Source organism: Manis pentadactyla, chromosome 2, assembly GCF_030020395.1.
Source record: "Manis pentadactyla isolate mManPen7 chromosome 2, mManPen7.hap1, whole genome shotgun sequence".
NCBI lineage: Eukaryota > Metazoa > Chordata > Mammalia > Pholidota > Manidae > Manis > Manis pentadactyla.
Window position 1 is genome coordinate 48302997 of NC_080020.1, and position 16394 is coordinate 48319390.

Consider the following 16394-nt stretch of genomic DNA (forward strand, 5'->3'; position numbering starts at 1 on the left):
TACTTCTAGTAGCTTTGTACCCATAAGAAAAAGGTGAACACTCTAGTTGACCCAGCCCCAGGGCACACAGCTTGGCAAGCACAAGGTCTGGATTTTAGCCCTGCTACCTTGGGAACAGACTGCACAGCCATACAGACCTTCCAGACCATGGATGATGGCAGGTGTAGGGCCGAAGATGGGAAACTTTATCTGTGAAAGGCCAGAGTAAATAGTTTCAGCTTTGCAGCCCATCCGTTCTCTGTCTGCCTTTATAGCAGGAAAGCAGCCAGACACAATATGTAAATCAATGGGGTCAGCTGTGTTCCAGTAAAACTTTAATTGTGGACTCTGAAATTTTAATTCCATATCATTTTCACCAGTCACAAAATAGTATTCTTCAACTTTTTTCCCCACCATTTCAACAAAAATAGGTGGTGGGCTGGACCCTTGGTGTAGGGGAAAGAAATGGGTGCCAATTCTAGCCTCAGCTCTTGCTGGCTCTGTGACTTTGGGCAGGTGGCTTTCCCTCTCTGAACCTCAGCTGCTCATCTACAAAATGAGGACAAAAATGCCTCCCTATGGGGATAGTGATGAGGCTTATCTTTTACATAAATATGCAAAGCACTAGCACAGAATAGATGCTCAGTAAGTGATGGTTTTTCTTTCTGTTCTTTTTCTTCTGTGGCCCCTCTGCAAAGGAGCAGCTGAAAAGTTCCGGGCAGGCTTTGTGGACTCATGTCTCAGCTGTACCACTGAAATGCTCAAGTCAGGCCCTGACCCTGCGCCTCATGTCCCTCCTCTGAAAATGGGGGGCTTGAATCAGTCTTAAGGGACCATTTCAACACTAATTATATATAAATGCTTAACAAGGGAGAGAAATTATGCCAGACTCCCAACTGTGTTTGTCAAGAATCTTCTGGCAAGGGCAGTGAAGAACATGTTTTTCATACTAATGAATCATTCTGAGCACGGAGGCAAATGCAGTAAAATGTGTCCTTGTCACGATCTGAGCTGCAAGTATAGGGGCCAGGGGCAGGTGACAGCGCAGACCCAGAACAGGACAGGGCTGCCCAGGGAGCCCCAGCCTAGTAGGCAGGGGGCTGGGCTTCTCACTGCCTCTGTCACTGATCAGCTGTGTGGCCTTGAGAAGATCATGTCCCTCCTTGAGTCCCAGTTTCCTCACCTGTCAAAGAGAGCTAAGACTTCTGTCTGTCACTGCTTCTAAATTTAGTAGCGTTGAGTCACATGACTCTCTGCTTTGGAGTGACCCTGGTATTCATTCATCCCACAGGGGCCATGTGTGGCTGTGTCAAGGGACAGAGATAGGGTATGCTTGAGACCCGCTACACACTGCCCTGAGACTCTCCTGGGGTATGGGACCACTTCCTCTCTGCCCAGAGGTGACAAGGGTGAGATGGGAGTTTGTCCCAATTGGCAAACAGTGACAGGTGACTCTACAAAGCATTGGTGAGGCTGCTTCTCCATACCTGGTTGTGCAGAGGGTTCAACATGCAGGGAGAGCTGCAGGCTTTGGTACTCACAGGCCCTTGAAGGACTCTCAGGCTTTCCTCACTCCAGGACTGAGCACATCCCATCGTCACCCAGGGATGTGCAGTCAGGGTTCCTGAATGTCAGGGCATTCCCAAAATCCAGAGGAATTAGGATACAGGGGTATGTTGAAGCTTTCTCTCTGCCATGCCTGTAGGGGCCCCTTCTGTGTCCCAGCTTCTAGCTGGGGCATCGGGCACAAGCCCCTTTGCTTATAGATCCCCCCACTCATCTTCCAGCAACCTCCACCTCACCTCCAATCAGGGTTTTGCCCCAAAGAAGATAGGAGGGGGCAAGGCCCACTCCACCAAGTAACTCCTGGCTTCCAGCCCCAGGCAGCTCTCCTCCTCTCTGGGTGCTAGGGAACTGCTTGCATGCACCCTTGAGCACCGAATGCCCTTGGATGCTCTCACTGTGGTCTCTGTTTGAGGCCTAAGAAATCGTCTCTGCCTTCACCCACAGTCCCTGCCCAAATGGTGGCAATGGGGACAAGCAAGGTTGAGAAGCCACGGCAACCCCTCCACATCTCAGAATAGTTTCCTTTCCTGTCCCCCTGAGATGCACCACGTGCCTGCCACATTGGCCTGCATTCATAGCTGACTACCTGGTGATGGTACCTCGTCACCACCCCTGCTCTGGGGGTGTTTGAGGCTGGTAGAGTCAGGCTACCTGGAAGCTGACTGACCTTGGGCACGTTACCTAGTGTCTCCATGCCTCCGTTTCTTCATCTGTAAAACGGGGATATTACTGTACCCACTTCAAAAGGTTGTTGTAAGCATTAAAGAAGAGAATAAATGTAAAGGTCTAAGAACAGTGTCTGGCTTATGGGGAACCACCAGTGATCATGACCATTTCCTGGCAGGGAGCAGCATGCATGAGGAGCCTTGTGATTGACTGAAATGTCTCCCTGTTGTACTTTGCTATTTTCTCCACATTGTTGTGTTGTGTTTGTTTGTTTTTTTTACTATTATAAACAACCTTATTGTGAGCATCTCCATGCAGAGAACATTTTGTTTCTTTCTGATTATTTACCTAGAAACTGAATTTCTGGAAACAGAAATACTGGTCAAAGGGGAGGGACATTTTAGGCCTTATTTACATTTGCCAATTGTCTTCTAGACAGGCTATACCAGCCTCATTGCTGTCAACCACACCTCAGGGTATCACCTCCTCAAAGCTGAGTAGGGAGAGAGCCGGGGACAAGTCCTGAGCGCGGCTGATGAGCACAGGGCATAGACAGCAAGGTGAAAGGGCCACCAGCATTTAAGGATGGGCAAAGCAGACAGGGAAGAGGGGAGAAGAGGCTTTCAAGGGGCTGAACAGGAACCATCCAAGTGGGGAGACCTTGTAATACTTTCAGGGCCTAAGCCATTCAGAGATGAGAGAGCAAAATCTCACACAGAAGAAACCAGCATGGTGATGTAGGAGCGGAGGCCAGGATGTAGTGCCCGGCAGGCTTGGGTGACCTTGGGCAAAGGGCAGGCCTCTCTGAGCCTCAGCTTCCCCATCTATGGCGTGGTGTGACACTCGGCCTGCCTCACAGGAGTGGGGTGGAATGAGCTTCGAGAACTGTCTCGAGTATTGTGGGTTCTTTTCCCATAAGTGACCACTGGCAAGCATGGGCGGGGCATACGGGTTTCCTTCAGGTTGAGAACACCTTCCACAGTTTCAAGGAGAGGATCAGGCAAGCCAGCCAGTCTTAAATGGGCGTTACTGAAGGGTTCAGGCAGCAGGGCAGGGTGAGCACAAGGCAGGGACTGGGGAGATCTGAGTGGGACCCAGATGTACCAGGACAACGCCCGGCAGCCTGAGCACCGCTTTGTGCCTGTGTGTGAGGCAGGGCCGGGGCGGGAGGGGACGGGGCATCGCCAGCTTCGCAGCTGGGAGACGGCTGGTCTCTCAAGGCTCTTCCACCGATTTACTATGAGTCTCTGGACAAATGACTAATGTTCTTTGGGTCCAGACTTACTCATCTGTTAGGGAGAAGAATATGATGACTTTATTGGATAGATCACATGGACGCCATGAGAGTTCAGTGTTAAGTGCTGACTCATGGACACGCTCATCATTTTATTATTCCGCAACCTCAGTTGAGTTGCAGGAAGTGGATAACTGGGGTGGGGGAGGTTCAGTGGAAGTAGGGCTCCCTACACCTTCGCTTCTCCTTCAGGCAGCCCAGCACGCTATAGCACACCCAGCACCCTTCACTGGCTGTGTGACCTCAGACAAGTTTCCTAACCTCTCCGTGCCTTGATTTCCTCTGCCATCCAATGGGGAGAATAACAGCACCTACCCCCCGGGGTCAGTGTGCAGAGTAATTGACTTAATACTTAAAAATGCTTAGAGCAGGGCCTGGCATGCAGGAGGAGCAGGATTGTGGCTGTCATTGGTTGCTCTTAGGGCTCAGATCATGTGCTTTGGGCCAAGCAGACATGACACAGAGCCCTGTTCCTCCCCACACCAACTGTGTGGCCTTGGTCAGGCCACTTAAACCCAGAAAGGGCTAGTCCCCTCATCTGGAAAGATGTGGGTGGCGGTGCCCACCTGGCCAGCGGAGCACACTGTAAGGCTCAGCGTGACTGTGGACTGAAGGCCCGAACAAGGACAGCCGTGAACACGGCCCAGACCCGCGCTGCAGCCTCAGCTCCCCCAGTGCTGGGCACGCTCCCTCCCGCGGGCCCCTCTGGGCTCTCACTACCAGGCAGGTAGGATCTCTCTGACCAAAATCGACAAATCCTGGAGACAGGCCAGCCCAGGCCGCAAGCTGTTCTGATCAGTTGCTGACCCGCCCCAGTTCCACAGCCTCCGCAGCGCACCAGAGCCTGCCAGACCACAGGCAATGCCCCACAAAGACCCTCACGTTCTGGCTACTGAATCCCTTTCTGCTCTGTCCCGCCGCATCGCCAGGCTCCTAGGCCAGCTGCACTAGGCGTTCGGGTTCTCACAGCACAGCCCACAGCTCAGGCACCCCCTCTTCCTAAAGAAACCCCCCTCTCCAACTCCCATGCGAGTCCCACACATTGCCTAGCACAACTCAAGTGCCGCCTGCTCTGAGGAGCTGTCCCTGACCCCAGGACCAGAAATGGCTTCTGTGCCACCCAGTCCTGCCCAGCACAGTCAGGTACTGGCACACTCACCCTCCTGTGTGCGCACATAGCCTCACATAGCCACCCATAGGTGTTCATGCTCCCACTCCCTTGAGTTACTTGAGACCAGTAACCCTGCCCTGACCGTCTCCACATCTCCCATAGCAGCGCTCAGTCCCATTCTGTCATTTAGTCTGGTTCTCAGGAAGGAGCATGCCACAGTGGAAAGGGTGCATCCTTGGGAGTCAACAGCTGTAGTTTCAAATCTGAATTTTTCTACTGAGTGACCTGGGGGCATCACTTGCCACCTGGAGCCTGTTTCCTGGTCTGTGAAATTAGGACACCTGTACTTGCCTTACAATGTCACTGGGAGGGTTAACTAGGGAAAGGACACAAACACCCCACTCAGGACCCAGCACAGGAGCACTCCATAAATGCTAGCACTTGTCAATCATTTATTCATTCTCCAGTACCATTCATGGATGCCTGCTCTGTGTCAGGCCCCATGGGATGGCTAGAGTCATAGGCAGACCCTTGTTTGATGAGTTCCTGTCTGACCCCAAGCTGTTACTCCCCAGCATTCAGAGAGATGGGTCCTGGAAATTCCCTAATCAAGATGAGCCTAAAGTTCCCTGACCCTCACCATCTAATTCCCTTGTCATGGGGACAAAGTGAAAAAGGAGTCATGGTTTGTGATCGTTATCTATTGATCTCAGTAAGTCCCAGGGAGTTCTAGGGTGCCTTTCTTGGACAAATGTCACTATTTGGCATGAAAATGAACACAGTGTGTTGGCAAAGCTCCTGCAGAAGTCTTTGCCCAGTTTGCTCTGACTCTTGCTACTGAAGGACAGAAAGAGGCCTCCACCTTATGGGCTTACCGCCAGGCAGTGTCCCACCCATCATCCTGCCCTCGCCCTCCACCCCTTAAAGCAGATGCTGGTGCAGACAACCCTCTGTGTTTACTTACAGAAATGATGAGAAGGCCATGAAAAAATAAGTTCATTCATGGTCATATCAGCATATTGGGAACATTGGTTTGTGGTGAAAAACAAAGGTCTATGAAGACAGCACTCTGATTGGGCTCTGGGTAACTTGGTGTCCTGATATTTCCACCTTATAGCTTACTTTAGAACAACCAGGAATTAGGTCTGGCTTAGAGAAGAGGGTCACCCCTCATTTTGGTAAAAACTTAAGGCAAAGGGAAGACAGCACTCTGATTGGGCTCTGGGTAACTTGGTGTCCTGATATTTCCACCTTATAGCTTACTTTAGAACAACCAGGAATTAGGTCTGGCTTAGAGAAGAGGGTCACCCCTCATTTTGGTAAAAACTTAAGGCAAAGGGAAGGACTCCTGGTGGGTTGTGGCTGGCTCTCAGGACATGAGAAAGCCGCTTCCCCTTTCTAATCTCCTCCACTTCCATTTCCTCATAAAGGAGAGGGCCTTCTGGGTGATCCAGTTCCCAGGGCATAGGTGAAACTGACACTCCACGTGGCAGTTCTCCCATGTTGTTGGGTACAGGATAACAAGGACCTCAATTCAGGGATCAGCCCAGACCCTCAATACGCAGTCCCTCAACCACTTCTCCCCGTGGTGGCTCTCAGGGGAAAAGCAGCTGATGGCTGTGCCCATTGCAGGCAACAGGGAGGAAGAGAAGGAATTTCAAAACATTTCTCTTCTCCCATCTCACCTCATGACTTCAACAGCCCTTTCACTGGGGTTATTCTCATTTTACAGATGAGGAAAGGGACTTGAGAAAGGGCATGGAGTTGTCTGAGACCCAACAGCAGGGAAATGAGAAAGGCTCCAAATGAACTCAGGACTCCTGGTTCCGAATCTCACACTTTCCCCTAAACGTTCCAGCTGTTGGCTGGTGCTCAGAGGTGTTGACTGAGAAGTAAGTGTCCCTCACTGACTTTTCTGGGGCTCCTGCCCACAAGGCTCTTCCAGGCTAGTCGTAGTGGAATAGATATAGAAATAAGACCGCATGAGACATCACACAGAGGGATAAGGGCTGGCTGCCGGAGAGCCGGGGCAGTGCTTCTGCCTCTGATGCTCTGTGATTCGGGGAACTCAGAAGACTGGAGAATCACTACCTAAACTGAGATTTACTGGGTTTTTCATTCATTAGTTCACACACGTGATGGAACACCTACCATAAACTTGGCCATGGGGTAGAAGATGAAAGATCCATGCCTATCTTAGTCTGGGAGATAGACAAGTGAACTGTTAGCTGAAGGAGATCAATGCCCCAGCAGAGGGCTCTGGGAGATAGAGGGAACCGGCAATCCCGGGAGAGCTCAGAGAGAGCTTCCCAGCAGACCTGATGCCTGAGCAGAATCTTGAAACAGAAGTAGGAGTTGAACAGCAAAGAGGAAAGATGACGTGTCCAAAGGCTCAGATATAAGAAATAGCCAAGTAATGTGCACACATGGTGGTTCCGTGTGATCATTCCTCTGAGGTTACTAGTGGAAACTCATTTCACAGGTGAGAAGCCCAAGGTTCTGAGAGGGCCTGAGCACGGCTTCTCATGCAGGGAATAGCACTGAAACTGGGTCCTGACTGCTGGTGCTGAATATAACAACCTCAGGGTGAAAAGATGAAATTCAGATTCAAAGAACATTTATTTAGGAATATTACTAATCAGGACACTGTTAACTGCCAGTAGTAGAAACCCAGCTAAAAGAGGCTAGGATTGGTGGAGGTAGGGAATTGGCTCATTGAAATGATGAAACCAAGAGTAGCTTCAAGCATGGCTGGATCCAAATGCACAAGGTCATCAGAAATGTCTTCCTCCAGCTTTCAACTCAGTTTCACACTGTGCTGCCTTCTTTCGCAGTCAGAGGTTTCCCGTTGTTCCACCAGGAGCTCCTGCTCATCTTACCATCTTAGTGGACCCAGCTGAAAATATATCCCTTTCCTACTGTTCCACCAAAAAATTGCAGCCTTAAGTTTCATTGACTGGATTGGGTCACGTGTCTGCTTCTGTACTCAAACCTGGAGCCAGGGCAAAGAATTAGGGTCAACCCCACCTCACCCACGTGGGTAAGGAAGCCTGGATCCCCAAGAAGAATCAAGGTGCTGTTACCAAGAGGAGGGGAACTGCTGTGGGAAGGTGAAAATGATAGGTGTTTGCCACAAGCACTTACTGGGTGGCAGACACCATGTGACATGCTCTCCTTGAACTCCATTAACACCCCCTAGTTTCAAGTGTCAGGGCTCAGGGCAATAATGGGCCGTGGGTCCACGACGGGGACCAGGGAATACTAAACCTACTATTGTCTCTAGATGTATGTAATGTAAGAGAGTCTACACTGTGTGGGAATCCAGCTCAGTGTCACAGCCCAACTTCCGTTTGGCATGGACGGGTAAGCTAAGAAAATGAGGAGGGCTCCATGCCACAAAGCTTTATTAAGGTAAATATGCATGTTAAAATTTGTTTATAAGAGGGCAGAAATTCTATATGATGAGGAGGGAAGAAAATGAGAAAAAAAAGACAATTTAAAACAAAGCAAGAAAAGTCAGGGCAAAATTTTGAAAAGGTGGGACAAATATAAAACACAAAATCACATTGAAGAAATTAGTCAGAATATATCAGTAATCACAGTACATGTAAATGAGATAAACTGGCCAAATTTTTAAACATTAAGATTATCAGATTTTATTTTTTAAATACAAGCAAGTGTTTTTGCAAGAAATAGACTTAAAGAAACAAAAATGTTGAAAATATAAGGAAGAAAAAATAAGATGTATTAGGCAAATACTAACGAAAAGAAAGCTGGGTACCTATATTAATATGAGACATAGTGAATTTTACATAAAAAGTATTGCTAAAGATCACCGTATAGAATCACTGTTGCCCCACGGACAAGTTCTTCTGAAGGCATCCTTTAAGGGATGAGGCTCAGTGATTGCAGCCCCACACGGGCCACCTGGAGAAGGGAATGGGTGGTTCCCCCAGGAAGGCATATGGAGCAGATCAATCAGATTTGTTCACTCAAGTTTCCTTTCAAGATGATTGCCATCTGTGAACAGCCTTGTGGAGGCTAAGTCTGGAATTGTCCTCATTTGGAGAATGGCCATCCTGCTGGATTAATCATTATTTCATAGGAAGGGAGGGAGGGAGAAAGGAAGGAAGGAAGGAAGCTGTAATTTGCACCAAAAAAATAATAATAATAAAGTAAAATGCAGGCAGAATGACATGACATATTGTTTAGGGATACAAAAACATTTGTTGAAATAACTCGGGTTCTGGTAAAGCTCTATGTCTTAACCTGAGAGGTGGTCACACTGGTATCCATTTTAATATTCTTTAATATAGTCTTTACACCATGCATGTGTTTTTTATGTAGTCTTTTTGGGCATATGATATATTTCATTTAAAAATATTTAATGGCAGAATCGACATGTAATAAAAAGATATGTCTGAGTAGAGGAGTTACTTGGGACATTTATTTGCTTTGTTTTATTAATCTCTGTATCCTGAATCTCTTACTTCAAACATATGATATTTCCTTAATAATATTATCATAAGTGATTTTTCAGTCCTTTAGAATAAGGAAAGTTAGTTATTTCCAAGCCTAGAGCTAGCTTTTCTTTGATAATTTCACTGATTTCAGGGCAAGTCACTTTATCAGAGCCACAGGCTCCGTCAGGAATGTCAATCCAAGGGTAGATACCTGCCTGCTTGGTCAAATATGTACACTGCTAGCAAGGAGAAGGACCGGAGCCTCTGGAGTGCCAGGGGTATGACCTTGAGGTCCAGGTGGCCGTGGGTCTGGGGACAGGAAGGGCTGGCCAAACCTCAGGGAGAACCTGGGCCACGTGGGCCCCCGCCACAGCTCGGCCGGAACCTTCCCACCCACTGAGGGAGGCCTGAGTGCCAGCTGTGGCTGTTCGCTGGGCCCTTTCACAAAGCCTCAGGGAGCCAGGCATCCGAATCCACAGCTCTTGTCTGATAGGTTCTGAAAGGAAGCACAATGCTCTTCCCCGTCGCTTGGGGAAGGGAGGAGGAACAGCGAGCTCTAGTGGCCGGACGGTCTAACAGATGGAGGCTAGGGCTAAGGCCCAGCATGAGCTTCCAGGGACATCCTGAGGAACTGCAGTGGGTGTCAGGACCAAGCGATGGGTGGCTTCCAGACTCACACTGCATAAGGAAAGCTACCACTCCACCCTCGGCAGGGGAGCCAGAAACTAGGCGGTGTTCATGGCCATACACAGAGCTGAAGGCAGAGTTGTCCTGCTCTGGAGCTACAGGGAGCTCCCACAGGGTCTCTGAGGACATCATGCAGTGCTCAGACTCCCCTGTGTTTGGGCCAAGAGTGAGCTGGAGTGGGCTGGGGACTCAGAAGGGCACCCCAAAAGCCACTCACTTGCAAATTCCCTTTTCCTGCCAATCCAACCCACAGTCCTTTCCCACCTGCATTATATCCACTTGAATCTCTACACTCATTCACTGTTTCCACTGAGATACATTTATAAGAAAATTTCCTATCATCACCATAAATGGCAATGCAGTATCACTTGTAGAAAACAGAAAGTACTTGTGAACACAGATGCAATGACACAAACAATGCCATCAAAGTGTGGCCAGTTGCAGTTGCCTGGGTAAAGCTGGGAGCCTGCCCCTGCTCTCTGTCCTAAAGGAAGACCTGCAGGTGGTAGGTGCCAAAAACACACTGAACCTTTCCTCTGACCTCCTGAGGCCTTGAAATAAAAATGAGAAAGGACTTCTTAACTCACTGAAAGTAGCTGAAGGAAACAGCAGGCCTGCCATCCACAGCTTAGGAGGCAACAGGGCAGGAAGTTTGCATGCCCAGCAGTGAGGGAAATACTCTTCTTTCTGAAAATGTATGTCAAATATTCTGTTAAAAACCATCCTACCAAGCTTTTGGCAACTTCACATTCAGTGACCTATCCTGCTATCAGAACGACTTGTCAGACATTAACTGAGGACCTGCTGAGCCGGCCACAGCCACAGGGGCTGGAAAGGCAGGCACCTTGCCTACCGGGAGTGCGCATCCTAATAGAGACAGATGTGTTCACACCCCATTTTAATGCGAGACTGAATAAACCTTTGTGTGACTTCTTCTCCCAACCTTCTCCTGTGAGCATGTAGATGTTCAAAAATCAGTTCATTGACTTAGAAATGGCAAACATTAATTGGGCTCCTTCTGTAAGCTGGGCAATGTGTAGGATACCGTCCTGTGTATTTTGCAACATGTAATCCTCCCAAGAATTGGAAAGAATTGGAAAGGGGTTATTTTTTCCTGCACTTGAGGTTCCGAGGAGCTAAGTAACTTGACCAACAGCACATAGCATTTTAGAAGCAGACAGGGGATTTGAAACAAGTCTCCTGAATGCTCCACATTGTGGTTGAGGGAAAAAGTCTCTGTTGCACATGGGCTGCCCTGGTGGGAAAGGGAGGTCCCCTGCCCCACCCCACCACACCTCTCTCTTCCCAAGGCCTGGCTCAGAAGAAGTGAAGGCTAGAGGCTGGGCCCTGGCCCCACCAGCCGTCTCGGTGGTCACCTCGGCCCTGACGTGTGCTTGTGTCTCCTCAGGAAGCCAGCGCTGTCCGGCGCCTTGTGCCCTGGCAACCTTCTGAGCTGCTGCAAGAGCCTGTGGGGGCTGGGGTTCCTCCAGAGACCTGTGGGAGGCCCCTCGGAGGAGCAGCCAGGGGAGCCGCAGTCTGAGGAGCCACTGAGGACACCGCCCACAAAGCGGTGAGGACACTGCCCTCAGAGGCTGTGTATACCTGGCCCCAGGACACTGAAGATACTGTTCTTAGTCACCAAGATTTGACTCCTGGAGCCACTAAGGACCCAGCAGCCCTCAAAGCCACCAAGAACACATCCTCACCTGAGTCTAGGGACTCCCGGAGCACACAGTGGGGTGCTGGAGTCCTCGGGCCTAGGGAACAACCTATTCTGTACTCAGCCTTCCCAGGCAGAGGTTCAGGACTCCCCTGAGCCCAGGTCCACCGGATCCAGTGGGTTCAAAGCTCACGCTGGCACTGGCCCTGAGTCATGAGCAGAGGTAGCTGGACAGTCAGGGGTGTATACCCATGTGTGTGCGTGGATTTGTATGTGCAGGGGCACATGTGTCCTCTGAGCACAGCAGGCTCAGAGGGTGTTGCTATCAGGTGCTGGCTTCTCACTCCCTGGTAGGTTCTGCAGGATGAAAGAAAGGGAGGAGAGGGAAGGGGAAGGAAGGAAATTAGCCTTTACTGAACACTACTGTGTGTCGGGTACTTTGCCTGCATCTTTACAGAAGTAGAAACTGAGGTTCAGAGAAGTATGGGGCCTGCTGGGCCTCCTGGAACATGCACCTGGCTCATAGAGGCACTCAAGAAATAGTTGATGAATGAATGAATGAATGAACAAATGAATGGGAGGATGGATGAAAAGCCAGGCCTCAAGCTTCTGCTCTTGACATGACACTGTACTGCCTCTCAGGAGAGAGGCCAAGATATTTATTTCCCTGGCTCAGCCTATCCTCCTCCTAGCGAGGCTCCGACCCAGAGCTTGGAGGTCCCTTCATGCTGCCACACTGACCCTCTGGTGCTTTTTGTCACAAGAAGTGATGTGGAGTGGACTTGCTGGGTAAAGTGCAGGTGTTGGGGAGGGAGAGGTGGAGGTTGGGGGACACAACACACCTGAGTTAGGGAGCTGGCCCCACAGCGCTCTCTGCTGGACGCGCGACCTTGGGCACATCAGTGGACCCCTCTGAGCAGCTCTTCCTTCCTGTCCAAGGAAGTGAGCTCTCCTTTCCTGTATACAAACGTTGTTGAAGGGGCCCAAGGTGGTAGGGGTGGTGACAGCTCCAGAGAGATGAGGGAGTCCAAGGATTCTCCTTGCTGACCACTGCCCCTCCCTGAACCCACTCTGCCCTTGGCTCTAAGACCCCCTGGTTGGGTCCACCTCCCTGTCCATCTGTACCTTTTAGTCCCTCTGCAGTTCACTGTCCTCTCCCAGCCATCGGATGTGGCTGTTCCCTGATACTTCTCTTCTCACTGCAGTTTCCCTCTGTGGCCTCACTACACCCTTATAACTGTAGTCACCAGGCTTACCTCTGAGGAGACTACTCACAGAATGGTACCTGGAGCTCAGGCCCCTTCTGGGAGCTTTCCACTCACTGCTGCCTGCACGGCACCTCCACCTGGGTGTTTCCAAGATATCTCACCTTAGCATGTCCACAGCTGCGCCCTCGACCTTCTCCCTGCACCTGCTCCTCTCCCAGGGTTCTCCTCCTCAGGCAACAGCCCGCCACTGGCTTCAAAGGCCGAGGGTCCGTCTTGGCACCTCCCTTCTGCCGGCCCCTGGTGACCAACCTTCTCAAGTCCTAGCTCCCACACATAGGCACCGTCTGCTCGATTCTCTCCACCTGCCCTGTCATCACTCAGCCCCCTGCCATCCCCCATGTGGGACAATTGAAGCAGCTTCTTGACAGCTCTCTGAACTCCCCCCTTGCCTCTCTGCACACAGTAGCCGCAGTGGGCTGTGCGAAGTGCAAACCTGTCATGTCACACGTGGAGAAAATCCCCTTTCAAGTGGCCACAGGCCCTCTGTGGTCAGTGCCGACTTGCCCCTCCAGCCTCCCCCCCCCCCACACTCCTCTCACCGCCTCACCCTGGCCCTCCTGGGGTCTCCTTTTCATATGCTTATCTCACTGCTCCTTCTAGCTCCCTGGACAAGCACAGAGCTGTTTCCCTGACTTAAAATACTCTTGCCCTTTCGACCATGGGACCTCAGCTGCAATATCACTTCTTGAGGAAGTCTTCCTTGGCCCTCCCAACTAGGGAGGGTCTCTGACACCCCAGAACTGTCCTCAAAGCCATTTGGCATGGGTCACAATTAACTGTCAGCTGTGTGACAGATTTCCTGGCCCCCGTCTGTCTCCCCCTCTGTCTGTTGGCCCTTGTATGTTTAGCCTGTAGAAGAGTGTCTGGCACACTGTAGGAGCTTTCAGCAGGTTATCTGCCAATGCACCTGAAGCATGGTTTGCCCCAGCGGCCCTCAGAGGTGCTCGGTGCTCAGTGTCGTGGCTGGATTCCTTCTGAAAGCCCCAGAATTCCCTCCTTGGAAGTCTTCCCAGGAGTCTGAGGCAGGTGGGTCTCTATGGCCGGGTAGTGGAGGCATAAAATTGGTCTGCTGATCACACTCTCCCCTGCTCAGGGCTCCAACCCAAGGTGCCCATGTGCCACCTGCTGCTGCAGGGACCTCCTTCAGGTCTGTCTCTGAGCTGCCCCCACCCTTCTGGAGGCTTCCTGGAGTCTCTACTAGCTGCAGAAGTGGGGCGCTTGCTGCTAGAGGAGGAGCATCTGTGGTGGGCCCCCAAATCCATGTTCTGTGTTACCATCATGTTCCAATAAAGCTATCGAAACAGATGCTGCCTTGCAGTTTTATTTTTTAACTTCCTGGTGAGGAAAAACTCCCCAAATTTCATCATACGGTGTGTCTTGATTTAGAAAGGAGTTATGATAAAATGCTGAGGTAAAGGCCAACTTGGAAATTGCCTTAAAAAGTAATAGAGTTCTTAGGAAACTAGGTTTCATCTTAAAACACCACATCTTAAAATGCCACATAAGAAATGAGGGATAGGCAGGTCAGGTCAGAAGCATCAGGCCTTTGTCCCGCTCACCTGGTGAGCCAGGTACCCGGCAGGGGCTCAGGAAGTGTTTGTGAGAGGGAGTATTTATGAAATTGTCAGCCTCAGAGATGCCTTTGTTAAGTGGGAGAAAAAGACATATTTAAAACGGGAAACCTGTCAGTGGAGGAAGTCCGCCATGGAGTGTAGGTAGGCGAGAGGCAAGTAAGGAGCCAAGCCAAGATAAAGTTCATGGATTTTGTGCAAGGAATGAACCCCAAAGGCACCAGGGTCTGGACAATGAGGGACGACACTGACCAGAGTCGAGGTGAGGGTTCGATGACTTCAGGGTCAGTGGTGCGCAGTGTCCGCTGGGATGGAAGGGAGAAAGCAGCGGCGGGTGGTGGAATCCCGCACCCCAGGCTGTGCGGCCGAATGACACACCTGGTGAGTGTCCACAGGAGGCAGAGAAGAGAGCACATGTCATCCCAAAGCTCATGGCAACCACATCGCTGGAAATGGTTTTCATATATTCCAGGAATGGAGGGGAGCCTGAGAGAGATGAAGGTAGCAGATTGAGTCAATACGTGATGCTAAGCAATTCTAGGTGATGGAACTAAGTGACAGGGAAGTGTCTCCTGAGCCGTAACTGTGGGTACAATGTCTGTTAGGCACTTTAGAGGCAACCAGCCAGGGCTGGAAGCCTGGGAACCACAGTTTCCAGAATCCGGTACCAACAGGTTTAGGTTCCACCAGTGGGAAGTGGAGGGAAAGGAAACCCATTGTTGCTTAGACCAAGCGGAGGGGTGGGCGGAGGGGAAGGAGGCCAGGGAGGTGGAAGGGGCTGGAAGGGGCTGCTGGGAGTGAGAGCAGGGCTGTGTTTGGGACTACATATCCCAAGAGTATAGGATGGCTCTGAAAGGGCTCCATTGAGGCAGCTGAAATGATGAGGTAGGTCTGTGTAAGGAAAAGATATTCAGACTCCAGTCTGGAAAACAGATTAAGGAGCAGGGGGCGTGCCCAAAGTGAGGCTGGCCCTGCTGCCCAGCGGTGAGGGACAGGGGGGATATCGGCTGTTGCATATTTATCAGGATCAACTCCAGGTTGTCCTACAGACCTCGGCCTATGTGGCCTATGCGGCCCATGTGCTGGGAACCCACAGGAATGAGACCCTCCCTGCTCTCCCTAGAGAACTGCTGCTTGCACCTAAAATTAGCAAGGAATCAGGGAAGGGAGGAGACAGGGTGACGGGCCCTGGACTTGCACAGCAGGTGGAAGGCGCTGTGTGGAGGGTGGGAGGACGCGGAACACAGAAGCCACGAGGTTCTGAAGGGAAACGTCACTGGTGCTCGCTGAGTCGGCTGTGTTTAACTCACACTGGAAGTGTGGTGGGTGGCAGGGAGCGCCCACCCAGATCGAGGGAATCCATCTGGAATCCCATCTCAGCTATGTAGTCAGCAGTTCGCCGCTTTATCTGGAGTTTTGGGATTAGTCTGTCATTTTCATTGTCCATTTGAGGGGCTCTTTCTAGGTCACTCAAGCAGGAAATGATTGCCTCCTACCAGAATTCCCAAACCCCACCAGACTCCCCAGCATTCCGGTGATAATTCAGGAAGCCACAACCGTCACTAACAGCCTTCAGGTGACTGGGAGAATCTCCCCCTCATCCTAAGAGGCTCATGATTTATTCTGGAGGTCATTGAACATGTTGGCACCATGTCCCCGATCTCACCGCTCAGGGTCGTTCAGCACATGTTTCTCATGCCCTGAGATGCCACCATGGGAGCCAGAGTGCTGGCCGAGCTTGGCCATGGCCCTCACTGCCTGGGGCATTCCCAAGGCTCTCACGTGCCCATTGGGCCGTGCAGGATTCCCAAGGAAAGGCCCCAGAGGGACGTGCAGGCTGCACTGTGCAGTACCCAGGTAAATCTGTCCTTTGCTTCCACCTGACATTTATAAGCCCCTTTCTGTGCCCAGCATGGCACCAGCTCATTTTGCCCGCTGGGTAGCCCTGCCAGTGGAGGTTCACATCCCTACCAGCTGGGGACACAACATGCCCCAAGCTAAAAACACATGACACAGCGGAGCTTCCAACTCAGATCTGCTTGTCTGCAAAGGCCAAATCTTTATCACTCATGTTGTGAACTTAATTTTTAAGGATTAAGTATATAAAGTCCCTTTCCAAAATTATGACA

The 16394-nt window shown here is 50.8% G+C and overlaps 1 protein-coding gene across 1 annotated transcript in view; it reads left to right on the forward strand.

Annotated features, from left to right (window-relative positions):
- The window catches only part of HRH2 (histamine receptor H2), a 50602-nt gene extending 36609 nt beyond the window's left edge, over positions 1–13993 (forward strand). Inside the window, exon 3 of the mRNA XM_036884812.2 lies at positions 11175–13993. Coding sequence (XP_036740707.1) covers positions 11175–11340 — 166 coding nt within the window. The 3' untranslated portion in view covers positions 11341–13993. The remainder of the gene's footprint in view (positions 1–11174) is intronic.
- Positions 13994–16394: the final 2401 nt, after the last annotated feature.